General features: G+C 46.0%; 2 protein-coding genes across 3 annotated transcripts in view; one reads left to right on the forward strand and one right to left on the reverse strand.

Annotated features, from left to right (window-relative positions):
• Positions 1 to 1,937, forward strand: part of si:dkey-178k16.1 (band 4.1-like protein 1) — a 32,274-nt gene extending 30,337 nt beyond the window's left edge. The window contains 1 exon segment of the mRNA XM_067239159.1: positions 1,884 to 1,937. Coding sequence (XP_067095260.1) covers positions 1,884 to 1,937 — 54 coding nt within the window.
• A 1,894-nt stretch (positions 1,938 to 3,831) lies between these two features.
• cntn3a.1 (contactin 3a, tandem duplicate 1) overlaps positions 3,832 to 23,975 on the reverse strand; it is a 53,235-nt gene continuing 33,091 nt past the window's right edge. For both annotated transcript variants that reach the window (XM_067239275.1, XM_067239276.1), the window contains 14 exons: positions 22,724 to 22,853; positions 21,217 to 21,367; positions 15,287 to 15,414; positions 12,830 to 13,005; positions 11,012 to 11,129; positions 10,585 to 10,743; positions 10,028 to 10,177; positions 9,604 to 9,674; positions 8,827 to 9,061; positions 8,471 to 8,586; positions 7,145 to 7,331; positions 6,109 to 6,221; positions 5,225 to 5,393; positions 3,832 to 3,960 (listed from right to left, as the gene is read on the reverse strand). In XM_067239275.1, the coding sequence (XP_067095376.1) occupies positions 3,869 to 3,960; positions 5,225 to 5,393; positions 6,109 to 6,221; positions 7,145 to 7,331; positions 8,471 to 8,586; positions 8,827 to 9,061; positions 9,604 to 9,674; positions 10,028 to 10,177; positions 10,585 to 10,743; positions 11,012 to 11,129; positions 12,830 to 13,005; positions 15,287 to 15,414; positions 21,217 to 21,367; positions 22,724 to 22,853 (1,995 nt within the window). In that variant the 3' untranslated portion in view covers positions 3,832 to 3,868. The remainder of the gene's footprint in view (positions 3,961 to 5,224; positions 5,394 to 6,108; positions 6,222 to 7,144; positions 7,332 to 8,470; positions 8,587 to 8,826; positions 9,062 to 9,603; positions 9,675 to 10,027; positions 10,178 to 10,584; positions 10,744 to 11,011; positions 11,130 to 12,829; positions 13,006 to 15,286; positions 15,415 to 21,216; positions 21,368 to 22,723; positions 22,854 to 23,975) is intronic.

Raw genomic sequence — 23,975 nt, forward strand, 5'->3', positions numbered from 1 at the left:
GGGTTACATTCAAACAACTGTCACCTATTATATTGTTAACCCCCCCCCCCCCCTCCCTCCCCCACACATACACAAAACCGAATTAACTACCAACTGTATGGTGGAATCTCAGCAGTTACTATCCTGGACAAGTAGATTTTAGATGTTACTGTATTCTTATGGATTTTTTTAATATTGCAGATGTTGTAGGTGTGAGAAGGTGGATTTCTGTGAATGGAGTGGTCATCGGGAGGCCACTGGTAGATAACAGATACTATGTGCCTGGTGTGTTTTCATGAAGTGGTGAATGTGTGACTCCTGAGCATGTCCGCTCCTGGGTCCAGACATTTTCCCGAGATGCAGATCATTCAGTTGGAACATAAGTTTGTAGGCCACTGATTTATCAAGTTCAAATAACGTAGATTTAGAAAGAACTTAGCCAAATAGGCTCCCATTGAAACAAAGTATTTTAGAAATATCCTTGCATGACGAAGACTTACATTATGAAATTGAATTGCATTATTTGATATGATAGTAGGAAAATTGTTTTCTTCTAGGTAACCCCAGTTGTAATGCGTAGAGCAGAACATCCAGAATGCTATACAGAGGATTGTTTTGCCTCCATCTGCAGTAGATAGGTTTGGTATGTGGATGAAATGTTAAAATATTATGTTATCCTCACCCTTGAATTTAGCAACGTCAGATCTCAAATCTGCACTGTAATCTTTGAATCTGCGCACAGGAAATTAATCTTTACAACAGGAAATTACACATATCAGCGAACAGCGGCATGTGCAGTTCAGACATCTCGGGATTGATTACTACACTCAGTCCTCATGTCAAAGGGGTATTGCTAATCATCTTTCTTTCTTTTTTTACCAAACAAAAAAAAAACAGACATTGGACTGTAGCCTTTTGTCTCTAAGATGCTGTTGGTTCCCACCTACAAACCAGTGCTGCAGTGCATCTTCAACTGAAACTGCAAACTCTTTACTTGAAGGAGCACTGGTCAAGTTCATGAAAACATCTATATGCATGAAGGGCGACTGCAAATGATCTTTCTGTGCTGGTATTTAAAGTGAGGATAGAGAATGTGTGTTTGCCGTTGTCAGTGATCCAGCTAGTTCCTGGGCATCTTCTGAATGAATTTATCCTCCTTTAAGGAAAGTGTTACAAGTGATAAGAATCTTTCATTTACTTTCAGTGTTTGTTGGTGTGTGTGTGGTTGTACTGTTAGGAGACCATGGACCTTGTTTACTATGACGTGTGGTGTGCCAATGTATGGTAGTAGTAAAACTAACATTTTTGTATGAAGAACTGCTTCCGACAGCTTTATTATCAAGGATTTACTGTCCATGAACGATGGGCCAGGAAGCTGACAAGTCTCCCATCTGGAACACAGTTGAAGGAAAAACTTTTACGGAATTTGGGAGAAAGTTTGGATAGCAGTGCTACAAATCCACTGTGTGTTCTGTTGGCTACCAGACACGAGTGTGCCGTTACTATAGTCACCGTGGCACCAAATGCAAGCGTGTGGGCCTTCTAAATGTATCTGTCTCCAAGGACAACCACGTGATGTTTTTATATTTCAGTTACAACGTCTCTTTCAATGACAGTTGTTGATGCCGGGGTTTAATGTATAGTAGGGGTGAAAAAACAATAACAACCTATATCCACAGGCTGGGTGAGGAAGGGTCATCTGTTGATTATACTGATGAACACTAGGGGGCACCCTTTCTCCTAACCGGAGGCTGTTGGTGCAATCTCCTCTGGTAAGAGGTTTGCCTATGAAAACGTCAGCAAACTAAGTCCTTACGTTAAGTCTTCATCACGAGGGATAAAAACACATTTGACCTTGTATGAACTCTGTGGCAACCTCCTCCACCTCCCCCACCTCTTCCCAGAAGGAGCAGTCCACTCCTGGACGCCTGACAAGTAATCAAACAGACCCTGATTAAGAGACACTCAGCCAACGCTCTGTGCCAAACTCTGATTGGACGACCTCTGGCTGACCCCACCCCACCCCCCAACTCTTGCTCTTCCTGTATAGCCCCGCCCCTTCCTCACCTCAGTTCTCCTGTCTTTTGCTCTGTGCTGCTTCCCATCGCTAGGTGACGTGTCTTTGCTGTACAGTGTACCTGCATTACTTCTACATGAATAAACGAAATTGAAAGAAACAAGATATTTCTCATGATCTGTTCTTTTTTTTTTGCGTGTGCCTGTTGTTCTCATATGTTTGTTTTTTTAAATGAATTTCTTCAGAGAAATAAATCTGTTGAGAAAAAATCGTTTTGTGTTCACCAACAGCTCAAAAAATTTAATAAAAGGTGCTCACATTCTGCCATGTTTCAAAACAATGTTGAATTGTTACTGAGAACACAATGGAAAATAACTGACAATATTTTTTTATTAAAAGCAGAGTTATCCATTCGAACATCCTAAGCCACACTGATCAGAATCATGCCAAATAGTCAACTGTAAAACACCATCTCTCACTGCAGTTTGGAATCGAAGCAATGTAAGAAAACTCAGCAATCACGGCCACTTCTTTCACAACGTATCATGGCAGGAGAGAAAGGCATATCTCACTGACCAGAAAAGCTCAAAAACATACGATGGAAAAGTTTCAAATAACTACGAGGATGAGAAACAGCCCAACAAAATCATACTGAAAGAATCGGAACTAATACAAAATATATATATCTGGAGAAACAAATCAACACATGATGACGTACTACCACTAATAACATGGACAAAAAACCATGACAGACTTAAGGCTCATTTTGGACCTGAGGGTTTCATACATACAATGTACAGATGTTGCTCACACTTTCTAGCGTGGCTTTATATGCACTTATATAATGGAGGGAAAGGAGAGGACAGTGGGGAAACATCCATCTATCAGTGTCGTTAAATTGAAGTTCCTACTGGCAGCCATGTTGGATCACAGTGCATTGCAGTTGCTGCACCGTGAGGCCAGGTGGATGGGAGCCATTTTGGCTCAAAACCCCGGTTGAGCCCAGTCCATTTGCACCACATATGAATCATCAACAATAGCAACGGTCTTAAACTAGACCCTAACAATGATGCGGTTAGAATAAATTCCCCGGTTGTTAAATTCCTGTGAGGCTGGCGAGCTTCAGTCTGGCTCTGACTCACTTCAACAGGAAGCTGTAGTACATAGATTCCATAGCGACGGTGGGTATTCCCGTTTCCCAATCTTAGTTAAATATGGTGCCGTTTACAATCCTGGTGCAGATGTGGCCCAGGTACCAGAAGCTCTGGATGGGTCCGCTTGATTTATCATCCCAGTCAGTGCAGTCAGGTCATCAAATACAGTAGTCCCATAGTTCTCCACGAAGTCACTTGAACACAGCTTTGATTGCTCACACTGAAAGCTGTGTATGTAAATCAATCAGCATGTGTAGTTCTTTCTCAGCAGCCAGTGATGTGCTGCTATTGAACGCATATCCAGAGGATGCCTAAAGACAGACACCGGCTTGCGTTCGACCACATTTCGGACTCAAGACAGACCAAGTCCTCGTGGACGTCACTCCTCGCGAAATCCTTCATAAAGTACATGATATGGCAGAAGCTAGAAAAACAATCAAGACTTTTTCAGAAACAAAATGTTATCGCGGTCACATCCATCCAGAAGCAGCTTTTGTAAGGAGCGTTGGCGCTGGGCTTCCAAACGTCTCCTTCTGAAGATTTTTTTTTTTTAAACGTTGAAAGAAAGCCTCCACTTGACGGAGGTGGTCTTTGTAAGAAAACGAAAGATTAGCAGAGAGTGGAAAACAAAGAGACTTGGCTGTAGCGTACGTCTCTCTTTCTCCCTCTGCGTCTCTGTGCTGCCTCCTGGAGAACTGTGGAGTCCTCAGAGCGTCGGTCATAGCAGCGTCCAGGCTGTGAGGGCGAGAGTCAACACGCTCACCGCTGAGGAGGCCGGCGACGTCGCCGCCGCTCCCATGGCCAGCGAACCTGCAGGAAAGGAAGATTCTAGAATATTCAGAACAGGAAGATTCTAGAATATTCAGAACAGGAAGATTCTAGAATATTCAGAACAGGGAGATTCTATAATATTCAGTACAGAAGATTCTAAAGGTTTCTCAGGCCTCAGACATGTACAATATCACGAGACAACACAGACAATATGATATATTTGTGTATATTTAAATGGAACTACTAGAACTGCCTGCAGATGGAGCTACAGCATTGGTTTCATTGGCTGAGCCGTACGTCAATTATGACTCAACTCAACTGTTACATTTTCGACGTGAACATGTGTTTTGTGTGAGAAAAATGTCACATTTCCAGATGGCCAAGATGGATGTGTGTATTTTTACCAGTCCACGCATACAAAGGTATAAAAAAGTCATATCACAGATTTTTTTTAAATAATATGTAAAGTTCTAAGACTGATGGAACTAAATCCATTTTTAATCTGCACTTTAGTGTGTTCAGGTCTAAAATAACAACTGGTTGAGTGTAATTGCTCTTAGAAGTCAGTAGGTGGCACTGCTGTGCTACACTGGATATTCCTCTTCATCTATTGCAGTGGTTCTCAACCCTGGTCCTCCTGCATGTTTTAGATGTGTCCCTGCTCCAACACACCTGATTCAAATAAATGGGTCGTTCTCTAGTTATGCAGAAGCCTGCTAACGACCATTCATTTGAATCAGGTGTGTTGGAACAGGGAAACATCTAAAACATGCAGGATCAGAATCAGAATGGGATGGGGGGTACTTGAGGACCAGGGTTGAGAACCACTGATCTATTGCATGGAGTCATTGTTCTGGAAATTGCCTGTCTATTTTAAACTTTCACATAAGCTATTTTGTTTGGTTGCCGTCTCCAACGGGTGCAAAGACTTACGAGACAATGTTACAAATGCATCTCAAACCCAGATAAAAAATGATCAGGCGTCACAGGAAGGGACATCACATTTTTCTTACACATTTTTACTTTCACTACTTAATTTGTTTGCACAAATATTTGTAATTTCTACTTCTTGCACTGTTGTTACACTGTTATGATGTTGTTATTAAACTGTTGATACACTTATGTCATTACACTGTTGGTACACTGTTGTAGAGGGAGTTAGTGATGTCTACATGACTTTTACCAGAGTCTTTTTAAACATGAGTATCTGTACTTCTACTTGATTGAAGGCCGTGTGTACTTTTGCCATCTTTGAAAGGAAGTGACATCACAGCAAGTGATGGCACAGGAAGTGACGCCAGACCTGCTATCCTGGGGATGGTGATCTGTCTGCTGCTGAGGCCCTCCCCTCCCTCGCTGAAGGGCTTGATCTGGATGACGTAGTCCTGGTTGACCGGCAGAGAGAGCTCCAGAGAGGTGCTGTTGGTCTTCACCACGCTGGGCTGGCCGTGCCTGTCCTGACTGTACATCACCTGGGGGGGGGCGACACACACAAACACACGCCTCAGAGGGTTGCCCTGGCGGCCCAGAGGGTTGCCATGGCGGCCTCGGGCACGCACGCTAAACTGCTGGGTTTCGCCGGTCGGACTGAAAGCCCGGGTGTGGATCAGGGGAAGTTCAGCAGTGAGGGTAACCCAGTAACTAACACAGAGATGGTTAACATTTACATTTAGTCATTTAGCAGACGCTCTTATCCAGTGCGACTTACAGTAAGTACAGGCATTCCCCCGAGGCAAGTAGGGTGAAGTGCCTTGCCCAAGGACACAACGTCATTTGGCAGAGCCGGGGATCGAACCAGCAACCCTCTGATTACTAGCCCGATTCCCTAACCGCTCAGCCACCTGACTCCCAACTCAGCCAACCCAGAGATGGTTAGGTACGAGTTTTGTCCTTTCGATTCTATGGTGAGAAGCCTAGCACAGTCACAATAGGGGAAGCTGACCCCCTCTCTGGTCCTGGTGGGTTACTACACCCGGAAACATTAAATCACTACACACACATCAAATCATCCAGAATAAATGGAGGTCTCCTGACAGGAGAGGAGGCACTGTAGCGTTTCAAATCTCGACAAGGAATCTGCCAGGCTTACAGTACAGAGCCACACATTATCTTCCAGTGGACCACAGAGATGTGGACCACCGAACACCAAACCTTCCTGCTGCTACACCTTGTTTCCCCCCTCCTCACTTTGTATCCGGTGACCTCGGACTCGTTCTCCAGCGCTCTGACTTGGTCCCACTTCAAGATGACCTTGGAGTTGGAGGTGTTCCACATGATCTTCACAGGAGCCTGGCTTGGTGCTGCACGACACAGAGGAAGGGGGGCAGGGGGGATTAGGGGAGGGAGGTGAGGGAGGGGAGGGAGGGGAGAGGGGTGGTGAAGTGGAGAGGCAAGATGAGGAATAGGAGGCAGGGAAGGGAGGGATGAGGAGGGATGAGGAGGAGGGATGAGGAGAAGGGATGAGGAGAGATGAGGAATAGGAGGCAGGGAAGGGAGGGATGAGGAGGAGGGATTAGGAGAGATGAGGAATAGGAGGCAGGGAAGGGAGGGATGAGGAGGAGGGATTAGGAGAGATGAGGAATAGGAGGCAGGGAAGGGAGGGATGAGGAGGAGGGATGAGGAGAGATGAGGAATAGGAGGCAGGGACGGGAGGGATGAGGAGGAGGGATGAGGAGAGATGAGGAATAGGAGGCAGGGAAGGATGAGGAGGAGGGATGAGGAGAGATGAGGAATAGGAGGCAGGGAAGGATGAGGAGGAGGGGGGGTATGAAAATGTATTAGAACCGTGGATCAAAAAACTAACGGTTTTGTTGTTGTTGTTGTCAGTTTTATTTTATCTATATTAAACACACACAAAATTATTCATAGAATTATGCAATATGTTTCCTGACAAGTAATTGAGTAAGAGAGAGAGAGAGAGAGATCAGCTCATTAGACAGGAATATAGAAGGAAAGAGAGAGATGTGTACAGAGAAAGAGAACAAAAGACGACAGAGCGAGAGAAAAAGACAGAAAGGCCCACTGGCAGACAGACAGAGAGAGAGAGAGACAGAGAGTGAAAGAATGAGAAAGCGAGAGAGAGATAAAGCAAGAGAGAGAGAAAGAGAGAGAGAGAGAGAGCGCGAAAGAGTCTGAGAGAGCGAGAGTAAGAAGGAGCAAAAAAAAAAACACAAAGACAGCAAAACAGACAGAAAGAAGAGATGTAGTTGTGGCATATTCCTACGTGGTTTCTTGGTGGTGATGTTGATGGTGGCACTGTGTGGGCCCAGCCCAGCGCTGTTGTAGGCCCTCAGGGAGAGGTGATAGGTGGTGCTGCCCTCCAGCTCCCTGATCACAACAGACGTCTTGTTCCCCAGCGTCCGGACCACCCGCGCCTCCTCCTGCCCCTCCCCCTCGCCCCAGTACCTCAGCTTACACACACAGGAGACACGCAGTCAGGCCCTGTCTCACCTCCACAGCCAGGCCCTGTCTCACCTCCACAGCCAGGCCCTGTCTCACCTCCACAATCAGGCCCTGTCTCACCTCCACAGCCAGGCCCTGTCTCACCTCCACAGCCAGGCCCTGTCTCACCTCCACAATCAGGCCATGTCTCACCTCCACAGCCAGGCCCTGTCTCACCTTCACAATCAGGCCCTGTCTCACCTCCACAGCCAGGCCCTGTCTCACCTCCACAGCCAGGCCCTGTCTCACCTCCACAGTCAGGCCCTGTCTCACCTCCACAGCCAGGCCCTGTCTCACCTCCACAGCCAGGCCCTGTCTCACCTCCACAATCAGGCCCTGTCTCACCTCCACAGCCAGGCCCTGTCTCACCTCCACAATCAGGCCCTGTCTCACCTCCACAGTAAGGCTCTGTCTCACCTCCACAGTCAGGCCCTGTCTCACCTCCACAGTCAGGCCCTGTCTCACCTCCACAGTCAGGCCCTGTCTCACCTCCACAGCCAGGCTCTGTCTCACCTCCACAGTCAGGCCCTGTCTCACCTCCACAGCCAGGCCCTGTCTCACCTCCACAGTCAGGCCCTGTCTCACCTCCACAGCCAGGCCCTGTCTCACCTCCCCAGTCAGGCCCTGTCTCACCTCCACAGTAAGGCCCTGTCTCACCTTGCTCTTCAAACACAATGATCATTCACAAGAGAAAGGAGCTGTGCAGAGATAATACAAGACTTCTCTTCTCTACCTTTTATGAATCACTACGCCTTCACTAATAACAAGATTTGCAAAGGCTTACACTATTATGTGTGTGTGTGTGTGTGTCAGAAATGTGTCAAATGCTAAATTACTAAAAGACTGCTAAAAGCTTGAGTGCACTTGATACATCTTCCCCAGAGTAATAAAACCAATGTATGACTCCCTTAAGGGGAGAATTAAACGCCCCTCGATTACTTTTAAATACTTTATTTGATTCGTGTAATTGACCCAGGTCTGGTGTGCCTGTGTGTGTGCGTCTGTCTACGTGTCTACATTGTGTGTGTGTGCGTATCAACAGTGTGTGTGTGAGTTTTCAGTATGTCTGAGTGTGTGTGTGCATGTGTGTGTGTGTCCATGCTCTGACCTCGTAGCCCAGGATGCGTCTACGGTTGGTGCTCCAGGGGAGGGTCTTCCAGGTCACCTCCACCTGCGAGGACGACACACTCCTGGCCCTCAGCCTTCCTGGAGCTCTGGTGGGCTCTGCACTCACACACACACACACATACAAATAAACACACACGTACGAACAAACACACACACAGGCAGCATCATGCGTAGGTGCACAGACACACCAGCAAAGACACACCAGCTCAGACACACCAGCACAGACACACCAGCACAGACAAAATACACACAGATGAGAGACAAGAGTCAAAACCAATCAGGTGAATGGTGTTGTATGGGATTAAACGGTCTTGACAGTATCAACGATGACCTCACCTTCCTCCGCAGAGTGGATGGTTGTCACAGGGCCGAAGGGCCCCTCCCCTTTGTTATTGTACACGCCCACTTTGACGTGGTAGGGCGAGAAGGGCGGGATGCTCTCGTTCTTGAAGACGTATTTGGAGGCCTCGGGAGAGGTGACCGCCGCCTGCATCCAGCCCTGTGCCCCGTGAGGGCGGAACGCCACCACGTAGCCAAACCCAGGACCACCCTGCTGCTCCTCAGGGACCGGCTGGGGAGGGGGGAGGAGCGGAGGAGAGGGGGGAGAGGAGGGGGGGGAGGGGGGAGAGGAGGGGAGAGGAGGGGGGGGAGAGGAGGGGGTGGAGAGGAGGGGGAAGGGGGGGAGAGGAGGGGGGGAGAGGGGAGGAGGGGGGGAGAGGGGAGGAGAGGGGGGGGGGGAGGAGGGGGGGGAGAGAGGAGGGGGGGAGAGGAGGGGGGGAGAGGAGGGGGGGGAGAGGGGAGGGGGGGAGAGGAGGGGGGGGAGAGAGGAGGGGGGAGAGGAGGGGGGTGGGCAGGGGGTGGTGGTGGAAAGGAAGGAAGGAAGAATGGGGGGGAGGGAAGGGGAGAGGGGCAGTGGAGGGGGGGAGTGCAGTGGAGGGAGGCGGAGAGGAACGGGGCGGAGGGAGTGGAGGGAAGAGGAGGGGGGGGGGGGGGGGGGCGGGGGTTGAAGGACACAAGGTTATGCTTACGGTAATGCACAAACCTCTCATGGTAACACACACACACAAACACACACACAAACACACACACAAGGCAGGGCGCTGGGTGACGTACCTCCCATGTGATGACGAGCTCCGAGCGACCTCCACCACCTCCGCTCACTCTTGCTGGAGTCACCTTGGGGGCTGTGGAATCAAAGTCGCTTTCAGAAGGCTTCCTCTGCACTCCTTTCTTCCCGTCTCCATGGCAATATTAAACTAAATGTTTTCATTATTATTATTATTTCAATTTCACACAAATCCCCCTCTTCCTCCTCCACATCACAACCATCATCATCATCTAGCTGCGACAAAGAGAGACAAAATATTCCAACGACCTCATACCTTATGCTAACATTACTGTGTAAAGAAGCCTTGACTGGAATGGCATCGTGAAGGGAACACAAAGTACTACCCAGAGGTGAGAAATGTGATTTCTCTAGTCTCTGAGTGTGCTAAATGTTTTGAAAGAGTGAGTGTGTGAACGCTTAGACACGTACGCATGTCTTTGGTGCGAGCCTTCTTGGAGGACTTGCTGGGTTCTCCAGTGCCGACGGCATTGGTGGCCAGAACCCTGAACTCATACTCCACCCAGGGGCTAAGGTCCACCACCATGGCTGTGAGCTGTCTGCCTCCCAACAGCTCAGGCACTGACAGAACAGGAACCAGGAAGGAACCAGGAGGGAACCAGACAAGAACCAGGAAATAACCAGATAGGAACCAGGAAGGAAACAGACAGGAACCAGGAAATAACCAGATAGGAACCAGGAACAAAACAGACAGGAACCAGGAAGTAACCACATAGGAACCAGGAAGGAACCAGAGAAAAACAAAGAGACAAACCGGTCAGTCAACAAGCACTGCTATTGGAATGTAGATGAACTGCACAATAGTTGATCATGCTACTTCAACCAAGTATTGGTATTGAATGATCAAATCCTGAATAATTCATTGTGAACACACACTCTCACTCTCTCTATCACATGCACACACACTGTCCCCTAAAACACATCCACACTTCCTCCACACACACCTCCACATACACCTGCGTTCCTACCTGTGTTTCCAGCTTGCCAGCCCAGGGAATAGGGTGTGCGGGCCTGGATGGTGTGGCTGAGGACTGGGCTGTGGTTGTCGGGGCCCGGGCTCCAGGAGAGAGAGGCGGTGGTCTCAGTCATGTCTGTCACCTGGAACGCCACCGGAGGACCTGGGGGACCTGCAAACCACCAGCACCTCAGTCACAATCACCACAGACGACTTGTCCTAAGAGAAAAGTTGTGCCCCTTTACTTCTAATCAGGGACGGAAGTTTCATCGAACAAACTGCAAATCTGTCCCTCCCCCACCCGCCACTTTTTATTAAGAAGGTCATATTTAACGGTTGCTTCATCAGGTATTAAGAAAAGATGTCCCACCCACATTTGAAAACAAGCCTACGCCGCTGATTCAAATTGCATAGGATTTATTTATTTTGTTTAGGTGTACCTCTAACCACTACGTCAGTCGCGATAGACACACTGTCCACTTTGGTCTGGACGGCACATGTGTACTTCCCAGCATGCCTCAGCTGAATGTTCCGGATCATGATGTCACCCGCGGAACGCTGAAGGAGAGAACAATGATGCGATGACATGACAACAACACTCTAGAAGCTAAAACGCTTGGGGAACATTCTAGATTAATTAAATGATAATAAACCTTTTATTTCTGCTGAAACATATAACAAGCTTCCTCAAACATATGACGACTATTGCTCAGGCATTAAATATTACTTATTTCTACATGCAGCTACAATGCAAGATGTTCCAGGCAGGATTTGTAAGTGTAGACCAGCAATGCTCTCCAATGAAACCTTCCTGGTACATTGAAGTCTCCATCCAATCCTCTAAGAATACATTGTATACTGTACAATCACAATCTACAGGAATTCGACCGACCTTTCATACTTTAGCTATGTCCACTAGCAACCCCTTGATCTAGTTAAGAGGCTAGACTCGCTGCTGTCGCGCTTTGAGTAAAACTTGGGAGTGGAAAAGAATATCAATGACCATGAAACTTGCTATCTGAACAAGCAAATGAAGTCAGCACTAAAAACTTTATGTAAAAACTTTAATTGGTTTGACAAATTCTGAAAAACTTTCAATCCAATAAAAAGCACTGGAAAAAAACATGTTTCCCTTTTGGGCTGCATTGATGGAGGATAAAGAAGTCAGGTTAGGAATCAAAGACTTCAATTGAAATTATTGGATGAAGGTTTTAATCAAATTCTTATTTTTTTTACATAAATTATAAAGGCTTTCTTTCAAAGAGAATCTGCTTTTATTCTTGGCCCTGTCCTGTAAATCTATACAGTTAATATGTGGGCCTATTAACTTTGACCTTTAACTGTAAGACACATGTCAAAGTAACGTCTGTCTAAGAGTGATGAACAAAAAAGATTTCATGTTTATACTAAGGACATTTTGTCGGAATCAAAAGACCAGACTCTGAGAGACATTCCACCATTTGTGGCGGTCAACTCATATCATGTACTCTAAATTAAGCTGTCATATTTCTAGAAATTGCTTTTTGTATTTTACTATGTTTACTTTTTCCTTCCCAACAGGTTTGTGTCAATACTGTATCTCAGGGTGTCAAGCACCTCAGTAAGACAGGGATAAACACTATCATCCCACAACCACCACCGCCAATGATCCCACACATTCCAGAATAAACAGAAGGTGATTAAGAACCTAAGCCATCATAATTACTTTACATAATGAAAGGAGAAATGTATTCGGAGGTAGAAGATCAAATGCAATGCTCGACTGAGCAAATTCCACAGGCACTGCTTTTGTCGATGAAGGAGGTGTTATCAACAAGCATAAAAGGCAAACAAACTCTCTTCAATTGTGATAAATAATGATTCATTATTGGGCAAGCGTGAAATGCTCTGGTAGAGCAGAGCTTGAGAGACCCTGAGGCAGTATGAAGGTAGATGTAACAAACAAGTATTCACCTCAGTTTCAGCCTCTGATCTACCAAAAAGTCAATTTAAGGGTTGTGCTCTTTGAAGGTAAACAACTTCAAACAAGTCTACTAATGGTTTGGAAGTTTTGGAGGTTGTCAAAATGCTCCTCTGAAATAAGTTTTCCTTTACTTAAGATACTTTCACGAATGATATTCAACGTCTCCCCTTTACTAGAACGAAAGAAGCTTTTACAGAAATCTTGTGTCACACAAGGGCTGCACAAAGGGCAAAAAGAAAGTTGCACATTTTAAAAGCACCGCGTTACAAGAGTAATCCGTAAAGAAATCACTCACTCCCCCGACTCTCTCGAAGTACCCCCCATGGCTCCCGAAGTGGATGAGCTGCTCGTTGAAGAACCAGGTGAACTTGAGATCAAGCGAGGGGTCGTGGGCGACCTGGCAGGGGAGGACAATGCTCTCGCCCACAGTCACGTCCAGGTGCCCTGCCGGACTGGTGATGATAGTTTGCTCTGTAAGAACCAAAGCAGCACATTCTCAAGTTATCATAGAAAAAAACCCGCTTGGGGTCGTCTCACCTCAGATAGAGCATTCCTTCCTGAGCAGAAATGCTCAGAAATGCTTTTTTTATTTTCCTTTTCAACAGTTATTTCTTTCAACCTAGTTTCAAACCACAGAAACACTGTAGGAGGTCAGGGCTTGTTTTAATACATATTCCTTTCATGAACAGACTATTGCATGTCAAAACCAAGTGCAGAATACAAATCAATCGGATTGATTTGAGCCTGTGTGTTTGTCTTCCTCAAACTCAAGCAACCAGTTACTTACATTTACATTACATTTAGTCATTTAGCAGACGCTCTTATCCAGAGCGACTTACATTAGTACAGGGACATTCCCCCGAGGCAAGTAGGGTGAAGTGCCTTGCCCAAGGACACAACGTCATTTTGAATGTCCGGGAATCGAACCGGCAACCTTCTGATTGCTAGCCCGATACCCTAACCGCTCAGCCACCTGACTGACTACTTCCACAAAGCCTCACCATGTCTGACTAACGTATCAGAGAAAGAGCAAGAGAGAAAAGATAGCGAGAGGGGAGTGGGGGGGGTACTCTCTTGCACAAAACCACCCTTTCCACAGGTCAGCCCAGAGTCTATAATTTGGTTCCATTTGCGCCCAGACAAACAGCCATCCCATTTCAACCACAGCGTGGGGCATGTTGGATATCAACATAATCTTTGGTCCGACTCGGTTGGGCATCTCTTTCCCTTCGACAATGCAAGCCGAATGCGGAGGGGGCCCGTACCGCGAGCCCGTGGTGAATTATGCATGCGCATCATAAGCGTCTAATGGACAGAAAAGCCGACACAGCGTGTCAGGGGGAGTAAAGGTCTGTTCTGCAGGCTGTCAAAACAAGCTAGTTTGTTTATCTCACACCCCCTGAGGTGGTCTGACTGGTAGTGGGGGTGCATTTCAGGTGAGGCTGGGAAACTAGATCTAGATTTAGACTGAGAAATGAGAGGGAGGACTTCATCAACATCCAGATTCTGAACTCCCACCTGATGTTTGCCTTGAAGATCAAGGGCACATCTGGGCCAACGCCTGTATTTCATACAGGAATACAATTCAGCTACTGAGGGAAGTAAATGTGGAAGAGGAATGTGTAACGTTTCAGAAAGTCAACCAGACAAAATCAACCTGGGAGTTATATCACATGCTCCTTGAAAAAGGCTGGGATTGATTTCCGTCGGATGAAACTGGCTGCATTTCATGAATACCATATGTAAATATGATCCAAAAAGATGTACTCGTGTAGGAGATAGCCCCATACTTACATGCGAAAGGACCAACAATGGGAAAGGAAAGAAAGTTTCATACAAGGAAATTTGCAATTCAAAACTCGCAAAGAATCACCAAAAAGGCATTTTAATAGAGCATAGTTGTTGACTCTGCTATTTAAAAAAGGCTAGGAAATTCATTGCCTTGCAGAAGCATGTGATTTAAATGGATTGAAGCCTTAAACAAACCCAGCACGGCTATTAGCCGGCATACAAAAGTATGAATTAAACATCAAGGCCCGGGTGCAAGTTTAAAGTCAAACGCTTACTCTAACCTTGACCAATCAAGTAATTGTGCAGAATATCTTTGTGGCGTTTGGAAACTAGCTGCTCGTCTCCCATGCCATGTTTAGCATGTGGATAACTGTGGTTAGGAAGAACTGTGGTTTGGCTGCATGATGTTGGGTATGTGCAGATAGTTAACTTAAAAATTCTTCAAATATAAGTGGCACAGCCTGCTTTTCTAAGATATTGTAGGAACACCCAATTTATTTTGAGCTGTTCAAGAATGATGTTCAAAACATTTGCCAGCTCATTACAATAGCTGAAAAGCAAGCGGAATTATCTTCAAAAAGCTTTTGAAATAAGTACCACACACAACACACAATACAACCAGGAACTGGGCTGTAAAACATCCTGATTGGTTGAGGGTTAAGGAGAGTCTACCAACAACGATCAAATCTGTCCACTTCCAGGTGGTTTGTGGGTCTCTCCGCTCTCTGCGTTACCTCATCGTGTGAGACAGAGCCAGTCTCATCCAAGATGATGAGGACCAAATCGCCCACCTGGAAACTGAACCACACACACACCTGTGCTGTATTTTTGGAGACAGTTGAAGAGAGAAACAGAAAAGGAAAGAGAGAGGGAAGAGAGGAGAAAACATGCAGGAAATGACCCGGGTCAGAAATTGAACCTGAGCTCCTGCGTTAAGGGCTTGGCGGACCCTGCACCTTACCTTTAACCAAGAGACTCCCGGCACTGCTGGCTACTCCAAACTGGTTCCTAGCCACACATGTGTAGAGACCGGCGTCCATTTTGGAAACGTTTGCAATCCGAAGACTTCCGTTTTCCAACACAGAGACCCTGAGGGGCGAGATTAAGATAGAAACATTTAAACAGAACAACTTATCTCTGCGTTAAGTTAGACTGTGACTGTGTGTTGAAAAAACAGCATTTACTGCCAGCATCACTTCATAACTGTATATGTTCTATTGGTCATTTAGCAGACGCTCTTATCCAGAGCAACTTACAACTTAACCCTTGTGTTATCTTCGGGTCATTGTGACCCATCAGTCATTGTGACCCACCATCGTATTGCGACAACATTACCGCATACAAAAACAAAGTGAAGCATTTTATTTTAACTGTCCGGCTGTGTCAGACCCCCCACATTACGAAGGTTAAAAGAAAATTATTTTTATTTTTAAAACTCGTTACTTGTAGCTGCAACTGTTTTGACTGATAGCCTACCTCACTCCTCACACGATTGTAGGTGAGAAACCTTTCAAAATTCTACAAGGAACTGACAGTGAATTTTAATCCTCTTCTTCTGCGGTGTGAACTTGTGATGTGTTGGAATTTTTAGCAGCTGTTACATTACCTGTTAAACCAACATTGAGACTTAGAATGATGTCCAAGTATTGAGATTTAACAAGTAGAGTAACGGCATCCGCAGCAACAATGAACATTTCATTTTTGTCATTTTAGCAAGCGAAGAGGCCATAACGTGTTGCCGGCTACATACCTCACACATCTATAAATACACGCCAAAACAGGTGCGGTGATGTTTATACACGTATACTGTTCTATGTACCTCAGTGTGATTATCTGTATACTTTGTACCTTTTCGAGCAATAAAAAAACAGGTGCGATGAGGGAGCGAAAAGTGGTTTCTAAACAAAAATAATGAGTATTCCCTACACAAAGAGATGTTAAATTTTTTATAGTCACGTTGCCATATGCTTGTCTGACAATGTGAAGCATACTGTAATACAATAGCAGATTTTGTTGCATCGAAGGATCACACCATCTCCTTCCCGTTGTCAGCGGAAAAACGCACGCTCCAGCAAAAGCCTGTTCTAAGCCTCCCTCACGTCATCCAAACTATAAAGAGTGTCAGAACTGGCCAACAGCCAAGACACATTATAAGCTTTAATAAGACATTCATCCCCTTGAAACACGCTGCCCAACAGGCTAGGTCTTACAAGATCATCAAATCTGACCTACTAAGCTAATACGCGAAGATCCAGCGAATTAGAATGCAGCAGTGTATTCTGTGTACTATAACTTGTCCCTAAGGATAACCAATGGGGTATTTCCCCCAACACTACCCCAGGGTTTTCTGGCGTTAATAGCCCATAATAAAGAGTTATGGATATAAGACATCACAGGGACTCTAAACTGCAGTATCCAGCACTTTTCCCCCAATTCATCTCTCACAGGGAGTAATAGGATTTGAAAGGGTGAAGAAATTGTTTCCTCTTTTGTTCGTAGTGTAGTCTTTGCTCCAGGACTTCTTCACAGCCATTGAGGTTTAGTGGAAACTTGTGTGGTGCATAAAAACAAAGACTGGCGTGGAGATAAACGCAAAGATGGCCGACCACACGTTTATAACGTCACAAACAAAGTCTCATATTCAAATCATGTGCGGTTGGAGAAGGAGTCTCCTTGATCTTGATGTTCAATGACATTTTGCCAACTCTCTTTGAGATTATAATCTGGGAAGATGCCTGCTTCCTGCTTGGATCTGTATAACAGGATTAAGGGCTGCTGACCTCAGTATAACAATCGTTCACTCAAGAGGGCTATTTTCAGTGTGACTTTGACAAAGCTATTAGTTCAATTTGTTTTTACAGGCAGTCGGACTGGTCAGCATCGAAATGTAATTATGGTAAGCACATTAATGTTAACCTTATCGCCCTGTAGTGCGCTGGGATCCTGTTATATTAAATCCTGTTAGAAGTGACTGGCACAGCAACTTGATCTCATATCGTTTCGTCACATACTGAGACGGTGAATATGTTAACACAATGTTACAAATGTCACCGTTTCAGGTATAATCCCAACTCCCTCCAATTGTCATATTTTCAAGGTGACCTGCTCTATCCGAAATATGGACCCACAGTGACAGCAGTCATCGCCTCCTATGGCAGCTGTGTGGAAAGATGACTCAAGTCGATCAACAGATCAGCTCCCCAACAGGCATGGGCGGAGCTTGATCATGGGGCCCTCAGCTACCAAGTCATTTAAAAATTAAAACCGTAAAAAAAATGGTAAAATATCTGATGAATGCATATGTTATAATGTGTCATTTGTTCAGCCAAGTAAGCCTATATGTCAAATAAGACACAAAGAAAAGCCACATTTGTTGACAAGTTTGTATTGACGAACAAAGAAAACAGTTTGCCAGTCAAATAAAATATTTTCAACACCACAGACAGCAACAGCTGATTGACAGCGATGGTGCTGAACAGGCCAAGTGCCCTCAATCAGTGCCACAGTATTTCTTACAATTTTGTTGTCTGCTTAACGATCCTCCAGAACAAATAAATCTAACAAAACTATACACATATCCCTTATTAAATCTTCATCCTCCTCCTTCATGGTGGAAAATTTGCCAACCACTTTGTCCTTGTCAATATGTATGTCCCGCTCCAGACACAGAAAGGTGAGATTTGACAGTCTGGCCTCATCCATGCACGAACGCAAGTAGGCTATGTCTTAATGAGACGTAGACGGCTGAAACTTTGTTCGGTACTGAATGTAGCGTTTTGTTGCCTGGCAATTGTTATTGTTGTGCTGGTTTACCATAGCCATGAGTTAAGTGACTGTTACATAACGTACGTTTGATAAAAAGAGATGGATTAACGGAATGTGGTGGCGCGAGATCAGAAGCCGTAGTTAGCTTCTTTCAGCTAATTATTTTCATTGTGTCACTAAGCGAGGGCCATTGTGTCTCGTAACGCGCCGCAAGATCAGCAGCGTTTGGGGGCCCCCTGACTGGCATGGGGCCCTGGGGCGGCCGCACCAATGCACCCACGCTATCTCCGCTACTGCCAACAGGTCAGGGAAGTCACAGGTTCAAATCCCCCTTGTATTGTAAATCGCTTTGGATTAAAGATAAATCAATACATTCTTATTAGGATTATTATGTGAACTATGGCAGTGCCCGTGATGGATGTTGATTTGTTGATCTGGTGTTAACGCATAAAAGAGGCAGTTTAGCAACACAGGAACGTCTCCGTTGCTTAGTGCAGCTCAATATGGCAGAAAACTTGTTTATATATTTACAGACTTATTAATATTTAATTATTATTTAATAAATATTATTTACGGTATATTCACATCCGACAGACCAAGATAGAATCAAATCAGACTTAAATAAGTTCATTGCCAATTACAGCTGAGATATATTCTTTCCATGTTCTACCCCCTACTAGAAAACCCCCTATTACAACATCCTCTACTAGAAAACCCAGCGTTCTAGTCATTTACAATCGGAAAATACAGCATCCTGTTGTGGAAAACCGTGGTTTGCGACTCCTAAACGAATGCATACTTCAGAGGCTCATCCATCATCAGGTTCTACCTGCTGGGAGATGAAAACCAGGTGTACAGCGGGGGCGGAGCCAGCGGGGGCGGAGCCAGCGGGGGCGGAGCCAGCGGGGGCGGAGCCAGCGGGGGCGGAGCCAGCGGGGGCGGAGCCAGACGTTATTAACATCCGGGGCTTCAACCAAGGACCTAGTCAAGGTTGGATGTGAGCTTAGATAGGAACTTACAAAGGTAATCCAAGGGCGCGAACACATTTTTTAGCATTAATTTGAGCGCAAAATAGTTTTTTGAGCGTTATGTAATATAAACATTACGTTGGACTCATATTGTTATTTTTGCCAAATATTACAATACATATTTTTACCTAAAGGATTCAAAGCTTTTGAGAAAACAAAAGCTTTGAACCCCCCCCACACACACACTCCACCTGGTCTACAGTAACCTCAATCTCACATCACAATCACAACCTCCTTTAGTGAGATTTCTAAACCAGGTCCATGCTGGGAGCATTGCAATCATCAGTTATCATCTATGCGGCATCGCATCACGTTGCCCGGGGAAGGCAAGGGGGAGGAAGGGGGGAGAGGTGGAGGAAGGGGGAGAGGTGGAGGACAGGGGGGGAAGGGGAGGGAGGTTGAGGTGGTGGAGGGAGAGGGGGAGGAGGTGCGAGGGGGAGAGCCTGCAGCGCGCCATACCGTGGTGAAGATGGATCTCCGGGCGGCATGGTGGCACCCAGGCTGCTGAGACAGCTAATATAATTAATCCCAGATCAAATAAGAAATCCAGGCCCCCCCATCGCCACGCCACATGCACAGGCAGGTGTGCTGTTGTGTCTCCTGTTCAGAGCTCCGTCTGCGCAAATTAAGAGGCTACCAAAGGAGGCCAGGAATAGCTGCAGAAGATCCCTGCTCTGCCTCGTACAGGAGGCGAGCTGTAGGCTCTGAGCAATGCAAACCATTCTCTGGAGCTCGTCTTTTTGGTAGTCGATGCCAAATATTCTCGCTGCCAGAACAGTTGAGAATGTGTGTGTGTTTGTGTGTGTGTGAGAGAGTGTGTGTATGTATAGCATGTTGGTGTGGGAGGATGTGAAAGTGTTGGTACCTTGAGTCATCGAACATATCCCTGCCCTTTCAGTTTTATCATTCAACTGCTAAACCCCGACAGTGGAAAAGGGCTGTGTGGTTCACGGTCTAAACGAACCACTAAACTCCGACAGTGGAGGAGGGTTGCAGGGTTCGCGGTCTAAACAAACCACTAAACTCTGACAGTGGAGAAGGGTTGCAGGGTTCACGGTCTAAACGAACCACTAAACTATGACAGCGGAGAAGGGCTGTCTACACAAAAGAGCTGTATCCCTCCGTGTGCCAGAGCATGCAAGGACAGTTTCTCTAATTCCCGCTCCAGTTTCCCCAAGCCCCACCTCGACCAACGACTCCTCTAAAAAACAAAAACAGATGTCTTCTGAGAAAGACTCCCTTCTCCCCTTCTCCTCCTTTGCCGGCTCCACAAAACGTCTGCATTCTTACAACGGAAAAAGATCCAAGCCTTTAAACTCGCTACCCACAACATGGTTACTGCTGCTACAGCACCAGCGCTGAGAAAGCAGGAACGCGGAATACGCTCATCAGCCAATGATGGATCACGCTAGCTGGAGGCCGCCTCCTCCACCTCCTAAGTCTCAATGCCAGGATCGTACGTCCAGGCCTAACAACCCCCTCGACTGAGCCAGCTCCCCAGTAATGAGCGGATGGATCAGCCCATCGATCTGTGTGCCAAGGTCTAGCGATGGCCAATTACCTTATGTAAACACTCAGAAAGCACTTCCAGACCGAGCCAATGGGGAAATGTTCAGAGCAGCTCTATGCAATAAGGGGTGTTGAGGGAGATGTGAGAAAGTGCAGAGTATGCTGTGATAAATGCACATTTTCCACGGGAAGAACCATTTTAAGTGATGTTTAAACGTTTTGTGGAGTATCACATATTTATACGGGTATGTTTAATTGATAGCAAGAGGACCTCTCTGACGCGCATAGAGCAGCAATCAAAAAACAAACACAATATTTAGAGATATTATAAGAACACAATATTACACAAATGGCGCCTAACTAAGTACACTACATCCTTACAAGGTAATCTCATAACTGCTATGATCCAAGCTCAAGTTGATTTCCCATTGGTCCAGGTCCAGGTGTTCACATTGGAATTCTGGGTTCCTGCTCCTCTGAACTATTTCATGGCAGTCTACCCTAAATCCTGTGTCCTGTTGTTAATCTTAATTGGGTGAATCCTAATCCCATGTAATCTAACGTTCCAGCAGCTGTGTGACTGACCCACCTGTGGCTCTCTCTCAGGGCCTCCTTGCCCTTCCTCCAGGAGATCATCCCGTGAGGAGACATCTTCGGCCGGCACTCAATCAGCACGTCTCCCCCCTGCCTGGCCAGGGTCTGGGGCTTCAGCAGGTTCTGGGAGAAGTCTGGAGCTATGGCTAGGGAGGGAGGGAGGAAGAGAGAGAGAAGGGGGAGAGAGGGAGGGAGGGAGGGAGGGAGGGAGGGAGGGAGGGAGGGAGGGAGGGAGGGAGGGAGGGAGGGAGGGAGGGAGGGAGGGAGAGATAGAGAAAGGGGCAGAGGGAGGGAGAAAGGGAAGGAGGGATGGAGAGATTGGGGAAGGGAGGAAAGAAGGGAAGGGGAGAGAAAGAGAGAGAGAGAGAAACTGTTTAATTTACTGTCAGAAAGATGGCACTGCAGAGACGAGAGTTCACGGAAATAGAAAAGTAGGACTAAAATTGAGAGTGTGAAAGTGAAAGAGAGTTGAAGAGGCACTGTATCACTGAATTAAAAAACATGTAGAACACAATGAGAGACAGAGAAAGAGAGAGAGAGGGGGGGAGAGAGAGAGAGAGAGAGAGAGAGAGAGAGAGAGAGAGAGAGAGAGAGAGAGAGAGAGAGAGAGAGAGAGAGAGAGAGATGAAGAGAGAGCTGCTGTGGATGCATCATCTTTAAAAAGACATTCATTTAAGGGGAAACTCAACGCTTAGCACTTTCCTAACGCCTCACAGTTTTCCTTGATAGGCTATAATACATCAAGCATTCAGCCATGGGGTTTCCAACAAGAAAGAGCCGTTGTACGGCTAGCAGGAGGCTTTGTAGACGTTGCTTTAGGCTTTAATTACTGACACCCTATCAGGCTGTTTTGTATGCATGGCGACTCATAAGAATGCTCTTCAAAGCCAGCGTAGGGCCGAACACTGGTGACAGCGATCCTACACGCTGTGCCTCACAAATGACTCCCTGCCACTTCGAGCCTTGAAGGAAGGAGGGAGAGTAAAACACATGCACAAAAAATGTCAGCCCTTCCTTTAATACCAACAAGACAACAGATATTAAATCCCAAGTTCCCCCCACAGCTGGTGAGGAATGAAGAGCATGTTCCCACACAAAAAAACTATAAAGATTCTCCCTGTCTGGATCACTCTCTGAGTAACAAGGCTTTTTGGTGTAACTATTAAGACATGGCAGTTTGAAATGAGATTCTCCCCGGATTATGACCAGGCTCCAGGCAATTCATAAACGGATCTGGTGAACTTCCTGAACATACGGCACAACTCAGGTGCTTTGGGGGAGTCTGAACTGATCAAAAATCTCATTGTTTGTTTTAAGAGACACAAAACATGGCTGCAATTATAGAAAATCTACATCCCAGTGAGCAGATGTGATGAGCAGTCAGTGTGTGTCCTGTGTGTGTCCTGTGTGTGTGTCGTGTGTGGCCGGGAATTGAACCAGCGACCTTCTGGTTACTAGCCCGATTCTCTAACCGCTCAGCCACCTGACTCCCAACGTCTTACCTATCACTCTGAGCTCAGTGTTGGTGAAGACCCTTCCATGCTTGTTCTCAGCCACACACTGGTACATGCCGATGTCTGCCAGCTTCAGGCTATTGATAGTCAGGACGCCGTTGTTCACCTGAACCCTGTCCTGAAACACACACATAAACACACACACATCAGGTCCAACAGATGTATTCAATCCCATTTAAATTCCTGTTTTGACTAACCCTAACCTTAACCCAAAAACCTAACCTGAACTCTAAACCTTAGCCCCCCGTACCCATAAAACTATCCCAAACTCCTAACCCCAACCCTTAATGTAATTCTAACTCCAAGACGCCAAAAACCCACTAGCCATAGTTAAGAGGGCCAAAAACATGTCCCCACAAATAAAATAAAAAAATAATTTGCTGTCCTTGTGTGGATTTCTGGTGCCCACAAGGATGGTTAAAAACCTAACTACTCACCATCCCAAAGACTTGATTAAAGCCAGGTTTGCAGTTTAAAGCCAAGATGGTTTTGAACAATTTAGGAACAAAATGTGATTCGTAACTACCCATTTGGAACATAAAAAAAATCCTATAATTGCTGTGTTCAACATTCAGCATTTAACATTTCAAATACACAAAGAGGCATCTTTCCATTATAGCGTTGTAAATTAAAAAGCTTCTAACATAGCTTCTAAAATAATACATCACATGACAGGAGGAGATGAACCTTCTAATAAACTGTCTCTAGATCCAGTGCAGCCTCATGAAAAAAGGAAACAGCCGATTCTGTGCTTTTTTATGGTTTTAATTAGTGCTATACCATACAGTACATGGACACTGCTCAGATGCCTAAGTACTTTTCCATCAACACTAGGGTCTCCTCATGGAGGACTGATCTACAGTAATTCCTTCTCTCTATCCTCGGGAGGTTTGATAATTGAAACATTATTTTCCAGGGTTCTAATAAGCCCAGAGAGAATCGTTCTTCAACACCATCCCCACTCCCCACCCCCACCCCCCACCTCCCCGCTCAGATTCTCATCAAATCATCATTTGAAAATGAACACTCTCCACGGTATTAATCAGAACAACACAATAACCACCACTACGCACAGATCTGGATCGTTCTGAGCGGGGTTTCACGCGCCGTGATTCGCTGTGAACACGACACACACACACACACACACACACTCACACACACACACACACACACACACACACACACACTCACACACACACACACACTCACACACACACACACACACACACACACACACACA

This window comes from Osmerus mordax, chromosome 7 (assembly GCF_038355195.1).
Source record: "Osmerus mordax isolate fOsmMor3 chromosome 7, fOsmMor3.pri, whole genome shotgun sequence".
Classification (NCBI taxonomy): Eukaryota; Metazoa; Chordata; class Actinopteri; order Osmeriformes; family Osmeridae; genus Osmerus; species Osmerus mordax.